Source organism: Nuphar pumila, chromosome 6 (assembly GCF_984573655.1).
Source record: "Nuphar pumila chromosome 6, dmNupPumi1.hap1.1, whole genome shotgun sequence".
Lineage (NCBI taxonomy): Eukaryota > Viridiplantae > Streptophyta > Magnoliopsida > Nymphaeales > Nymphaeaceae > Nuphar > Nuphar pumila.
In genome coordinates, this window is record NC_143254.1 from 29194409 (window position 1) to 29209614 (window position 15206).

Here is a 15206-nt window from a genome sequence, read left to right on the forward strand (position 1 = left end):
GTACTTTTTTTAACTAAATAGTAAATACTCTCACATTTGCGAACGTCCTTCTACCTGTGCCCTTTATGCAATTTTAGTAAAAGAAGTTTATTAGAAAAAACAACTCAATACACTATCGATAGATCAAAGAAACAAAAAACAAAAGAAAAAAAAATCAACTAAACAAAAAGAAAAAGGATTTTACATGGTTCGACAATAGATGCCTACGATCACCACCACCTACTCTCCAAAATGTTTTGCAGGGCTCACGCCCCCGAACCCCCCACCTTACGGGAAAGGGGTTGTTGCCTCCTACAACCCCCACCAATTTACTACGAAGTTGGATACATAAAAATTAGATATTTATATCAGGTTAAAAAACAAGCTTTACACTCTTCCAACAAGAGTAAAAAAATCTTTAGCGCTAGCTTTAAAAGCACATCACATATTTGAGAGAAAATTCACAAATGTGTGAGAGAAAATTCACATATTTGGAAAGAAATTCACTCATAGAAAATTCATAAATGTGTTTCTATAATTTCACATATTTGGGAGACAATTCACATATTTGGGAGGCAATTCACATATTCTCTTATTTTAGGAGAAAAATTGCTTATCTTAAGAAAATTATCTTGTGTGAAAGGAAAAATGTTATTTTACAATAAAAATTAAAGTTGTAATTTTTGAGATCAGGCAGATTTAAAAAAATTATAAGGTTGTTAGAAAAAAACATCATTTTTTATTGTACCGTACAATTATTTTCTATTTTTTTTTAAGGACGAAAAAATCACCCTCTAGATCACCTAATCACACTAGCTAAGGCTGCCTCATTTACAATCATAGTTCCAACGAAGTAAACCCGTAACACACACACCTTGCCTCAAGGGAGTCGCCAAGCTTCGGCCTTTTCATCATCAACCCAAGGGACTGATGCACGTGGGAATGGAACTTCCCCTTCGCCAGACCCCTTGAGGCTGGACCAAACCAATTCATAACCCTTGTTTTTTTGAAAAAAGTACAACTTGACGGCCTTTACATGCCTATTTTATATTATATAGTTGTCTATGATCTCACAGGGATGGCAGTGTTATATAGTCGTCTATGATCTCACAGGGATGGCAGTGGTCGGGGGGCGGGGGTGAGAGACAAGGTCTCCACCCCCGCCTCCATCTCCGTTTCATGTCCTCCATTCCCGGTCTAAACGGGGGTGAGGCGGGGCGGGGTCCCGTTTCCCCTCGGTCTATAGTCATTCCTTAAAGGATTGGGGACGGGACAGGGTCTGGGAAAGGCAGAGACGAGGGGGAAAGTGCAAGTCCATCCCCGCCTCCATCCCCGCACGGGGATGGATTTTAACCTCCATCCCCGTTTCATGCCCTTCATCCCCGGTCCAAACGGGCCGAGGCCGGGCGGGGCTCCGTTGTCCCCCGGTCCACTGCCATCCCTGTGATCTCGTTTCGATTCGCTTGTTTAAGTTCATAATTTTGAAATTTGAAAGCAGCAACGGAAGCACCTTTGGGCCTTTCCTCCCTCCTGCCCATTACCCTCTCTCTCTCTCTCTCTCTCTCTCTCTCACTTCGTAGATCTTGACCGATCGAGACGATTGGGCATGCGCGGAATAACTGGTACAAAACTCTCTCTCTCTCTCTCATTTTCTTCCCCCAATAGCATTGGTGGAGCTTTTAGGGTATTTTCCTTTTCTTTTGAATTTTGTGTTGGTTGAAATGTTTGAGTAGAAATGGTGGAGAAGTTTCATCTACAGAAGAGGAATGAACTTGGGCTTTTTGGGTTTCAGTTTTTATTCCCATTTCTCTGGTGGGGGGTGGGCATTTGGTTTTATCTTCGTGAAAAAGGTTACGGAAAAAGATAGTTCCTTCCTTTTGTCTTTGATTTCATGTCTAATTGATTCGAGGATATTTGAGTCTCTCCATCTTTCTTTATCTCTATGTTTTCTCTTTTTTTGCCATGGATGACTGACTGGTGAAAATCTCATGGAAAGTGGGAAATAAGAGATAGATACGTTGTTGGTCTGGAGCTCAGTGTAGGGACTTTCTGGTAGAATAGTAAACTTTGGGTTTGGAAATGGACATAATTTTGTTGTGCCTGGTATGGCAGGACTAAGATTGGTAAGTCAAATTCTTGGGGAACATGAAGCATTGATGTTGATTCATAGATCCATATAGGAAAAAACTATTGAAAACTTGATTCTTTGAGAAAAAGAAAATCATACGACATTTTTTCAAATTCCCCGTGTTGTTATCGGTGTCTTGAATTCTTGACGCACTTCAATAAACGACACGATTCGACAAATATTTTGAAGACTGTACAATGGTAATTCGAGAGAGAGTGAGAGCTTTTGATGTATTGGGTGTTTTGGGGCCTCGAGAGTTCTTGTATTGTCATTGTATCCTTTACATTTGTTAGTGGATTTTCTCTCCTCCTTCGCTCGTGGATGTAAGCCTGATGCCGAAGCATACATATATTGTGCCCTCTTCTCCTTCTTCCTCTGTTCTTTTCGTGGTTTGCTTCGTTTTGTTTGTGGTTTGCATAACACGTCATTTCACAAATAATGTTGTTCTCTACCAAAACTTTTGGATGCAAAATGCCTTCAGATTTGGAGCGTCAGATCAAACATTAAAGAAAGCACTGAGAAATGAGGAATGCTGATGATGAGAAATGTCCACATAGATCAGGCTTTGGTAACAGCTCGAGTGAAAAAGGAAAAGATAACAATACATTGTGAACCATGCTGGGAATGTGGTTGCTGCAAATCGATTTTCGAGCTTGCTGATCAACTCAATATGACTTGGCTCTGTTCTTGGTTCTTTATTGAAACCTGATACTGGCCTAGATTCTTGGGGCAACATTTCATTCAGTTTTTTCTTTTTATCTTTGCAATTATGTTCCATATGCGTAACATTTTTTTTCCATTTTGGTCATATCTTTACTCTTCCAAACAAGAATGGAAATAGTTAAGCTTTTCCGTTTCTGAATTCTAGATTGGTCTACCTAAACGACCATTCTTTCAATTCTTTTCCATCAAATAATTTAGTTCTGAAGCTATCAATTATGTGATAAGCAAATCTGATCTTCAGTTGGCTTTGTTTCACTTTTCTCTTTTTTAACCTCTTTGTTTCTCTTCTCTATGTATTTCTGCATGGCTGTCTGTTAATGCCTTTACTTCTATGTGTTTCTTCAGGAGATGCTAGAGAAACAAAATGCTGAGTCATTAGCCAATGGACCAGGTTTTGCAAGAAAAAGAATTAAAATGAGAGATTTGGATTCTCTATGCAATTCAGAAAGTATGAATTTGTTATTAATTTTTCATGTCTGTCAACACTTTATTTTATGGCTTTCCTTGTAAATTCAAGGCACTTTGTTTCAATAATTAACCATGCGTGACACAAAGTTGGATTTATTTTCATTAATTATTCTGCTGTTATTTTTAAGTTATTTTTAATCTGCAGGAATATGGGTGTCTTTTTTTCTAAGAATAATATGGTATTAGTTGGATATGTGGTTGTCTGTCAGTTTTTCTTTTTCTTTCTTTACACTAGATTCCTATTTTTTGTGTTTTTTTTGTATTGTGTGTGTTGTTTGCATCAGTTTCTTTTAGGGTGTATTTCATTGCCTAAGATCTCAGATCCGAGGTGATCTGAGAAAGGTTCTCAAATCCCATGTTTGGAGGGAGATGGAATGAGAGAGGGGGAGAGGGAGATAGAGAGAGAGAAATGTGAATATCATCTTTATGGTTCTCTGGCACAACCACCTCACTTGGCCTAGAGAGCCATGAATTGGGGGGAGGATCTCAGGTCAGTGGGTTTAAGATCCACTGTTTGCTCAGATTTCTGATCTGGCATGGGCCCTGTGCTAGTTGAGAGCCTCAGATTTCATATCCAAGGCAATCAAATGTGACCAAGTGTCAACTAGTATTTTGGAACAGACACGTGTATTCTCTAATAGGCATCAACCTGCATCTAAAAGCAAGATTGGACCCTTATGGTTCATTTACTACCTAATGTACCTTTTGCCAAGTAACTTGGATGCCATTTTAGCATTTTAAGCTATGTCACATGGGTGCGGGTGCGGGTGCGACACGGGTGCGGCGCAATTCCAAAAAATTTGGACACGGGGACTCGGCTATATATATATATTAAAAAATATATATTATAAATATATATATTTTAAATATTATAATTATATATATATATAACAATAAATTAACACATAAAGATTGTAAATTTTAAAGCAAAAAAAAAATTTCTTAACAACACAAACTTACCAAAATATAACACATAAAGAAGCTTGTGAGTGTGATAAACAACAAAACTTATCATAAATCTGCCTCATCGTCTGAATTAGAAGGAAGAACAGGATCGATGTAGTCCATGTTGAGAGTATGTAAATTATGTTCTCCCTCCAAGTCAAAATCTTCTGGATTTACATCCCAATTCTTGGATGGTCCACAACTGCATCAAAAAATCACTATATTAGTATCTAACTTAAAACTTTGAATACAAATATGAAATATTTAAATACAAACTTTGAATACAAAGAAAAAAAAGTACCTATACTCTTCTTTGGTGCGGCGAGAAATTAATCGTAGATTTGAGTGAACATATACCAAATCCTCTGCTCTTTTACTAGTGAGTTTGTTTCTTTTAATGTTGTGAATTTGAGCATATGTACTCCAATTTCTTTCACAACAAGATGATGTAGCAGGTTGGGATAACAACTTCATTGCAAGACGTTGCAGATTTGGTGTCTCTGATCCATATGTTGCCCACCAATTAAGGGGATCTTCCTCGTCCTTTGCCACAAGTGCTGCTAAAGAATCAAATCTTCCAGTAGAAAACTTGCCAAACTCACTATTTACAACCTTAAACATGTGAGGATCATTAAAAACTCTTCCCAAATATATCATTCTATTTCTTGATATCTCAGGATCTTCATTTGGAGAAACACGACCAACACCTGCTGTCAACCATTTTTTTGCATAGTATTTTGGATTGAGAGAGTGTGCCATGCAATGCAAATGTGTATTGCTTTTATCCCATCTTCTCACTAAAACTGAACGTACATGATTGTAAAATTCTGAATCATCAAGTGCAATATCTTTCTTCTCATGTTTAAAAATGATACTTTGAACTTTTTCAATCATATTGTCCCACATTTCATAAATTCTATGAAGCATGGGTACATCTCTGTCAACTTCTCTCAGCATTTCCCAAATAGGCTTTGTAAATTCAACAAAATATGTAATTTTATCCCACCAAAAATCATCACAGATGCATTTTTTGATAGCTTAAGCCTTGACATCATCTTCAGTACGATAAAAATCCCAATCTTGATCAGCCACCATCATCATCAATGCATTCTTGAGTTGCTTAATTCTTTTTATCATAACAATTAGAGAAGCAAAACGAGTTTCAGCAACTTTCAGTAACTTGAGATCAGAATGCCTATTAAATATAGAAAGGGCATGATGATGGTTTACAACAAAATTTCTAATATTTCGAACATCATGCTCTATTTCCTCAATCCATAAGCACATTTCATGTGCATGTGCATCATCTTTTGATGGATTGCATATACTCTTAAGTGCCAAATTTAAACTGTGTGCTGCACAAGGAGTCCAAAAAATATGTGAATATGTATCTTCACTTGCCAAATTCATTCCTGCACGACTGCAAACTGGAGCATTGTCAGTAATGATTTGCACCACACTTTCTTCACCCACTTCTTTTATCACTTCAACAAATAATCTCTTTAAATATTCAGCATCTTTATACTCTCCAGATGCATCAACAGTCTTCAAAAAGATTGGCCCATTTAGTGAGTAAGCAATGAAGTTTATCAGTGGTCGCCTTTGTATATCAGTCCACCCATCAGAAACAATCGACACTCCATGTCGTTTCCATGCAAATTTTTGGGTCTCTAGCAAGTCTTCAATTCTATTTTTTTCCTCTGCAAGAATGACTGTTCTTAGTTTTTCTGAACTAGGAGGCACATAACCACTCAAATTGCAATTAGCCAAAGATGTAATCATATCTTTTCAGTATGGACTTCTAGCTACATTAAAAGGAATTGAGCTTGAGTAAAAGAATCGACCAATCTTTTTATCAATTTCTGCTCTTGCCATGTTTTTGAATGACGCTTGTATTGTTTTATTGCTTTCCATCTTTCTTTTCTTTAAAAGCTCTTCTTGTGTATCACTAGCAGTAGGAAAAGACAAATTAATCGAATCGCTTTTCATCTCTGCAATTTTCTTCTTTTCAGCTTCCTCTTGTTCTTTTTTTAATTGCTTTAACATGTCTTTGTCAACCCCAGAACATGCCCTAATTCCTTGACCACGAATATGCAAAAGATGTGCTTTCACACGCGTATAAGAACCTGTGAAAACAGTCTTACATAAATTACAATGAAACTGCACATTCCCACCACCACCACTACTAGCTTTTATCCCTTTTGTCACAAGCCTCCAAAGTGGTTGAGAAACATCTAATTTAGGGTTAGAACTTAAACCAAATGTATTGACACTACCGCTAGAACTCGCCATTATATCTGAAAAGTGAAAACTGAAAAGAAAATAATTAAATAAGTAAATAAAATAAAGTTAATAAAACAGGGAATATTGGAGGGGCCGAGCCCCTCTTCTGCGAGCAGAGGGTGCAGGGAGGGGGGCCGAGCCCCTCCTCTGTGAGCAGAGGGTGCAGGGAGGGGCCGAGCCCCTCCCCTGCGAGCAGAGGGTGCAGGGAGGGGGGCCGAGCCCCTCTTCTGCGTGCAAAGGGTGCAGGGAGGGGGGTCGAGCCCCTCCTCTGCGAGCAGAGGGTGCAGGGAGGGGCCGAGCCCCTCCCCTGCGAGAAGAGGGTGCAGGGAGGGGGGCCGAGCCCCTCTTCTGCGTGCAAAGGGTGCAGGGAGGGGGGCCGAGCCCCTCCCCTGCGAGCAGAGGGTGCAGGGAGGGGCCGAGCCCCTCCCCTGCGAGCAGAGGGTGCAGGGAGGGGGGCCGAGCCCCTCCCCTGCGAGCAGAGGGTGCAGGGAGGGGCCGAGCCCCTACCCTGCGAGCAGAGGGTGCAGGGAGGGGGGCCGAGCCCCTCCTCTGCGAGCAGAGGGTGCAGGGAGGGAGGCTACGAGCAGGGTCGACATACCTGACGGAGGGGGAGACGGTGGCTGCCTGTCGCCGGAGTTCGGATCGCCGGCGTGGTTGCAGGGGCTGAGGGGGAGAGGCAAAATCGAGAGGGTAAGCCCCTCTCCCTGTCGATAAACCCCTTTTAGGGTTCGGCTGCCAAAAAAAATTTGGATCTGGGTCGGGTTTGGACCCGACCCGACCTGGATCCAAAACAAAATTTAAAACTCGAACTGGACAATTTTGGACTCGGTCAAAGTTGACAGAGTCCAAAATGTGGTTAGACTCGGCCCGGACTCGTTGACCGAGTCCGACTCGGAGTTGACCGAGTCCGACTCGGAGTTGACCGAGTCCGGGCCGAGTCCAAAGCCGCACCCGAGTCCGCACCCGAGTCCGTGCGTGTCGATGCGGGTGCGGCAACCCTTTAGCCGAGTCCGTGTGACATAGATTTTAAGTTGTTGTATGTTTGAGGTTTCTACATTTGACCATAAAAGAATATATTTTAGCATTCAAAGTTGTTTTGTCAGAAGCCTATTGATTATGAGAACATGTGCACAGTGTGGATCTTAACAATGAAAAATGAAATGCATATGGAAATTTGGCATACCATGTCACAAGGACACACCATTTTTTGCTGCGTATTTGTGTGGACACGTGAATCAACATGGTTACATGCAGGACATGCTTGCCATACACATTTGACCATGTCCGATGCAGTCAAATACCTTTGACTGCATTGGACATGGACAAGGGCATATATCTTTGGATTTTTTTGTCCAAATGTAAAAAGATAACCTTTTTTGAAGAGTTGGTATGACATCGTACAATCAGCTGCTTTAGACAACCCTTCCTCGCTCACCTTATATAGATCAGAGAGCTCCCTCATCTTTTCATTTTGATCGATATGGGACTAAGCATATGAGCTCCATTTTATTTTGAAAAGAGAGCTATATGCATGAAAATGAATCATATGTGGCCTCAAGGTCCTCTTTTGAACAGGTGTGGACATATAGACACTTCACTTAGCATGTGTATCCCATGCCGACATGACAGGACACTCGGACACTTCGTAGACACAACATGACAAATCAGTTTCACATACAGTCAGCATTGTGACATTAGCTTTATCTATTTTCTTTTATGATCTTATTTGTTCATTTCATATTCACTTTTCTTTTTGGTTTAAAATTTATCATCAATTGCATTACATTTCAATTCTAACTTAGTTTCATTCTTTGATATTCCTAATTATAGTGATTTAGCATTCTTGTTTTATACACACACACACACATACATGACATGTCCCATGTCCTAAATTTTGAAAATTATCATATTGAACCAAGCATATCTTCATTGTGTCCCTCTCCCGCATCCATATCCATGTGACATAGGTGTGGACTATGTATGAAATGCAGATGCAGTCAATGGGCTTGTTGTCGTTGAGTGATGAGAATGCCACACTCATTGAAGAAAATGCCTCTAATTGCTTAGATGGTGATACTGTTATTTAAACTATTGATAAGCTCCATTCTGTCCTTGAGTTCCAATCACTCAAAAAACATATGGAAAATGATGAAAATACTCACAAATCCCCTTTTGTCTTTTATCAAAATGCATTGGAGAAATTTCACATTTGTGAATTTAGGGCTGGGCCAGGTTCTGGACTCATCATAAGATCATGAGATCTGGTCACTCAGGCTTGATTATAAATCTTTGACTATTAATAGGTCAATTTGTTGTTAAGCTTTTGGTCCATGCTTAACCAAGGGTTACAAATGGTTCAACCAAGGCTGTTGGTTTAATTGGCTACTAAGCAATTGTGTCATTGGTACTGTAATTTGTTGAAATTCAGAAATTTGAATGAATTAAGAAACTTAATCTTTCTTGAACTATCCTATGGCACTGCAGAAACTACACACCAGAATCATGAACCCCTGGAAAAAAAAGGAAAAGCTACTAGTTCTTTTTCTAGTAAGGAAGGCGACAAAGCAAATCTTTTGTCAACAGATTTACAAAGTATGAGTAGCAACAGACGTAATAAAGAAGATTCAGTTGAGTCTGATGCTATAGACCCCATGATGGATGTATCATCCAATGCTGTTAGAGAGGAGATGAAACTGCAATCTATAACACCGGGGCGAAATGCTCTCTCACTTTTGGGAGCTGCAGCTTGTCTAAGTTCGAGTCATCTTGAGAGACCTTTGGTTCAAACAAGTAAAGATTATATGTCTTCTATTTCTGCAGAATCAGCACCTGAGAAAGTCAGTAACGAGCCACACTCCAAACAAGAATTGGTGTCAAATAGTGAACGCCACCTTAAATTTTCAAATGCTGTTAGCGTGGATCTGACTTTGCGGCCACCTATCTTTTTTCAGGACGATATGACAAACAATGTTAACAAGATCAATGAGAGTTCACAGGAAGAAGTGGTTTCCAATGGAAATCATGATCAGCTAGGTTCTGGCAGATCTTGGAACTATGCCAAAATTAAGAAGGGCTTAGATACAGATGGCAAAGCTTCTGAATGTGGGAGCTGTACATGCCCATTAGATGACACTGACTCCTTGAAAGTGTGGAAGACAATGAAACATAATGGTTTTCTTTCATCCCAACTTCATGCACCCTTACATAAAAGGGTACACATATCAAATCTACCTCCATCTAAGAAGCTGAAATCTGACATGCTAAAGAAAAATATCGAACTTGCAAAGAGGGAACAGGTTTATAGATTCACAAAGATTGCAGCTCCAAGTGGATTTCTCAAAGAACTGAATCCTGGAATAATTAATCATGTCAGAAACAGTAAACAGGTTCAGTCCATTATTGAGGCTCTTGTAAAATCTGAAAAGCTTGATAGTTCTCAAACTCAAGAAAAGGCATTAAATCAACTGACAGAAGGAAGGAAAGAAATGAATGAAAAGAAAAACGATCCTGAAGGAATGCTTGATCCAGATACTGATTGTGTCAGTGTGTCTGGCAGTTCAGCTGCCTTGCTTGGTTCTGATGATCAAGTACATGTACACTTACTGAAAAAGGTTCAGACAAAACACAATGTTGATCTTTCTACCTGTCCATGGTCAGAGCACAACAAAGCCATCGAAGATAAGAGAGCTGGAATCAAAGCTTTTCTTGATTCACAATTCAACTTACAATTTGGGGATGCACTCTCATCGATGCTTCAAAAGGGGCCAATGACTGTGGAGAACACAAGCTCCCTGTCCAATGAGGAGCTTCCTACAAATCATGACAGCCTTACTGGTCTTTCTATAAAAGGTTTTTGTTCTTGCAAGCAAACTATGTAACTTTTTACAGTTATCTGTTGACTGTTGCATAAATAAATTTTGAGGATCTATAGATCAGAACTATGTAACTTTTTCAGTTATCTGTTGACTGTTGCATAAATAAATTTTGAGGATCTATGGATCAATTCTGTTGCTTAGATCTCAAGTTATGTTTAGTCTTGGTATGGACCTAGCTTTTCAGATCACTTGGCTTAAGATCTTGAAGTGGGGCTCTCATGGTTACCCAAGTTCCTACATTTTTAGGCTCTATTCAGTCATATCTTGAATATCATTGAGTACATTTTGTTTGCCTACACTTTGATTTGTTATATTTAGATACTTTATCAAGTCATTGACGTATACACTTGAAAATATCAACATTAGAAAGCTTGGCCTTTTTTTTTGAACTTGTCAAAGTGTTAATTGAGATGATTGTTAAGACCTGACTAATGCTTATTTATTCTGACAGCTGCTTCTATAGCCCATCAATGGTTGGAGCTCCTTAGTCAGGACATACGGGGGCGACTTTCAGGTAACATTTACATGTCCTAATATGTTCTTATGTAAGGAGGGTGTTAAGAGTCAATCATCAACTTCAAAGCATGTCATGCCCAACTCTCTAACAGGTGAACTGGTCAGCTTGTTCCAGGCTAAACCAATTGACCAAACAATTCAGCTAGACATAGGAACTTAACTAGTACTGTCTTCAGCCTGACCACTTAATGTCTTCAAATGAAATTCAGAAGCACCGGCTATCATACAATTATTTATAACCAGTACTCTGTCACTTGCTTCAGCATTGCGGCGCAGTAAGAAGAGAATCCAAACCATGATACAAATTGAATTGCCTTTTATTATGTCAAGAGAGCTCTTGCCTAACCAAGAGGACACATGCATTAAACAATCCTCCAGCGCTAGTTGTACACAAAATGGATTACCTGAAAATCATCTGGTGAAGTGGAGATCTCTTTTTGATCAGATGGAGAAGGCCCTACAACAAGAGGGAAAATACCTTGTGAGTCAGTCAGTAAATCTGTTTTTGTAAATTTATCTTTATGTGGCTAGAATTTTCTATATATATCTATAATCTCTCCCTTTTAACTTTCTACTCTGTTCTAGCATACAAAATAATATGTTTTTTCTCGTAATTTTTCTCATTTTCTTAAAAAGAAAGCGGTTCTCTTTGGGAGTTGGATGCTGGCAATGCAGTTGTGGATTCCATATGTTAAGTGGAATCCATGGACTTGACATTTCCTTTTCATCTGTTTGGGATGATTCAGTCACTCTTTTGCCATTTCCACCTGAAAGGTGTCTGGGAAAAGAGGACCATTGGCCATCACGCTTGCATGACTTACCTGTGGTAGCCAGAAGCAGTGGGAGTGGCTGTGGGGGTGTACTTGCAAATTGCCATCTCTTTGTGGTGGTAGCTGGTTTGAGTATTTGGAGATGGCACTTTTGATGGCAACACCCTCAAATACCCTTTTTTCTATGCTTCCAAACACATTCTGATGCTATGCATTTAACAGCTCCACCTTGGTGACCTCTGACGGTCGTCTCCCAAACAGAGCATAGTGGCTTCTGTCTTCATGAGCAATGTGTACTACACTGAAAAAGAAAAGCCTAACATAGAACTTTGTGGGTTTTGATTCAGGAGGGCTGGTTGAGACAGGTCAAAGAAATGCAAGTGCATTGTGAGCGGGGCTTGCATGAAATTAGCATGAAAAGTGTGGAACTACCAAAAAATAGCTCCAGGTAACCTTTTGATATTAAATTATTACATTCATGCGGAAGTGCTCAAAAAGTTAACGAGGAAGAGGACTTTGTAATTGAGCAGAGCTGTTGCTAAATGCACAACTGTTATGACATAATTAATTATCACACAAACATTTGTTTGTATGAGATGCCTCTTCTCATCCACTTTGTTAAGCAAGTGCAAAATAATACAGAATAAAAGCTTATTCAACACTTTATTCTGTCGTGTCTTTCACTAAGTTTCTGGTAAGCTTTTCTTGTTTTTAATGAATTTGACTGGCATCCCATAATTTTGGCTAACCAACTTGTTGTGAACACAGATCCAAGAAAGATGATAACCTCGAAGGGGAGTTCGCTGTTAGAGCTGCTGCAGCTTCAATATACTCAACTTGCAATTTTGCAATAACTGAGAATATTCATTGCTTCTGAGCCAATCACCATGTTTCTTCTGTTATATCTGTTACTATTCATTGTTCAACTTTTAACTTAACCCAATCTCTGTTATTAATTGATGGTTTGGGTTGTAATCCAAGTTTTCTTCTGTCATTTTATGATGATTTAGGGAATATAAACATGGGAGTGTATTAGGAGATAGCAATAAACAGGTTGTATTCCACTTCTTTAAATGATTACCTCGTTGATTTGGTACTTCATCCTGCAGGTATGAACCTCTTCAATTGTCACTAGTACAGAAGGGGAATGAATTTCTAGGGCAGAGAAATTACTGCTGCAATTGGCAATATAATACAATGTCATAGAAGTACACAAGTATTAAATTAAATGAAGATATTTTATGGATGTAATAAGTTATAAACATCTTTTGTAAATGCTTGTTTCTTCCTTTTTTTGTGGGCGGTGGGGGCGAGGTTCAGAATACACCGTTTTGACATGATTCACAAATGCACCTAACTTTAGAAAAATTTCAAAAAGGTGCCAAAGTTTTGTTTATGTAGATCAAAACAAACTTTTTTAAAAATTAACTGCAGCTAATGCTAATCTATCTTGGGTCAGTAAAAAGATATTACTTTTTTTATCCTTGAACAATTAGAATATACTCTTGGCCTTATATTCCAACTTGGGTTTGGGAGGCTAGTGTAATAGGCGGGTATTGATGTGATATCTTCCACTATTGTCACTATGACACAAGAAAGTCCTATAACTTGTTGGAAAGAGAAATCAAACTTTGGAGGAGACCAACAATGTGATTAATAAATTTTTAAAGGCTATATTTGCGATCTGCAAATTTAATGTAAAAAATGTGCATGGGTTTTCTTTCTGATTTGACCATAACAAAGTTTAGCTGCAGCTTTTAAAATTTTCATAATGGAAGTGCATTTTTTGAATTATGCTGAAAATTTTGATGCTAATATAAATATTATATTCTGTTAAAATCTTTTTCTTTTTAGATAGTCAAGATTGGGAAATGAACGCCGGTGGGATTTAAACATGAGACTTGGGTTATTCTGGTGCGACGATGCCAGTTGTATCTATTTTATCTGACACTACAAATTGATCTAATTAGTTTCATTATAAACATGTTAAGACCGTCGTGCAAGTAGAGATGCCCAGATCTGAAAACATTGTTAGAAGGGTTGAGGCAAGTTGAAGCGCCACAACATCCAGAAGATGAGCGTTACATATCGAAGCAGTGAAGTGTATGTATCACGATTAAAAAATTAGAACGTTTTAAAAATCAATATAATTTAAAGAAAATTAATAAGCAAACACACAATCAAAGCCTACAAAAGATATTATTTTTGGTACATGCAATATTCATTATTTGCATAAAATAGTTGATCATATGTAAAGAGAAAGCAATAGTCTCATGAAACCATGAATGCTATATATGAGAATTCAAGCAGAATTTGTATCGGTTGATTGACTTAGTGTTGTACCCTAGTAAAAAAAACCTATTTTCAACATTATTAGTTGTTTAGATTACTCGATAACGAGTTATCGCCTACATATGTAGAAATCAGTTGATAACCCATTATCTATATGTGGATGTTAGATAATTTAGATAACGAGTTATCCTAACTTGTTATTTACATTTGTGTAACTCGTTATCTATTGATAACGATATGTGGATATCACCTACATATGTGGATGTTAGATAACTTAGATAAACATTTGTGTAACTTATCTATTGATAACGATATGTGGATATTACTTGCATATGTGGATGTTAGATAACTTAGATAACGAGTTATCCTATATTTGTGTAACTCGTTATCTACATTATCTCACATCCACATTGAAAATAGTTATCCTGTTCTGGTTGTTGCATACATCCAAGGAATAAGAGTCGACCACTCTGGCCGATCTATATAAGTTGTATTATATGTCTCTTTTGAATAGAAGCAATAAAAAGATTATCGTCTCTTTTTTTATCTTCTCTTGTTCTTCATTTTTCTTCATGGTATCAAAGTAGGGATTTTGATCCTGCACACTTCATCATATCAGACTAGAAGTTTGGTCATCGTACATTTCCAAGGCACCACCAATGATTCTCATTTTTCCATCGTGCATCTTTGTTTTTTTAATGGCTTCGGATAGCATCAACAATGGTGCTGATTTATCTGAAAATACTCAAGAATCGACGATCAATCCCTTCTTTCTTCATCACTTGGATAACCTAGGGATATCCTTAGTGTCGCAACAACTCGTTGGAGACAACTACTCGATGTGTAGTAGAGCTATGGTTATGGCACTAAGTGCCAAGAATAAATTGGGTTTCAACCGATCATGAAACCTGAATCATCATCACCAAATGTTATCATATGGGAGCGATGCAACATTATGGTGTTATCCTGGTTGCTCAACTCTATTTATAAAGATTTAGCAACCAACGTTATTTACGCTCAAACCGCAACTGAGGTTTGGGCAGAGCTTCGTGAGAGGTTCTCTCAATTGAACGCTCCTAGAATATATCAAATTCAACGGGAGATAATCAATCTCAAGCAAGAACAATCTCCAATTGCTTCTATCCGTAATTGTCATCCTTTTCAAATTGATGTCAACAACTCATTCCTTCATGGTGATCTCGATGAAGAGGTATACATGCGACTTTC

At 38.5% G+C, this 15206-nt stretch overlaps 1 protein-coding gene across 1 annotated transcript; it reads left to right on the plus strand.

The window, feature by feature from the left end:
• The first annotated feature begins 1462 nt into the window (after positions 1-1462).
• LOC149834508 (uncharacterized) lies at positions 1463-12785 on the plus strand. Its single transcript, XM_090010164.1, has 7 exons — positions 1463-1601; positions 3176-3278; positions 9011-10375; positions 10853-10915; positions 11181-11398; positions 12035-12135; positions 12456-12785. Exons 2-7 carry the CDS (start codon positions 3179-3181, stop codon positions 12562-12564), a joined length of 1956 nt encoding a protein of 651 aa, XP_089866290.1. The 5' UTR covers positions 1463-1601; positions 3176-3178; the 3' UTR covers positions 12565-12785.
• The last annotated feature ends 2421 nt before the right edge of the window (positions 12786-15206 follow it).

What these genes read in the sequence shown, in the direction of transcription:
- LOC149834508 (XM_090010164.1), top strand. Translation starts at nt 3,179, where the DNA reads ATGCTAGAGAAACAAAATGCTGAGTCATTAGCCAATGGACCAGGTTTT. An exon ending in TTCTCTATGCAATTCAGAAA is followed by an intron (nt 3,279 to 9,010) that starts GTATGAATTTGT and finishes ATGGCACTGCAG; the next exon opens with AAACTACACACCAGAATCAT. An exon ending in TACTGGTCTTTCTATAAAAG is followed by an intron (nt 10,376 to 10,852) that starts GTTTTTGTTCTT and finishes TTATTCTGACAG; the next exon opens with CTGCTTCTATAGCCCATCAA.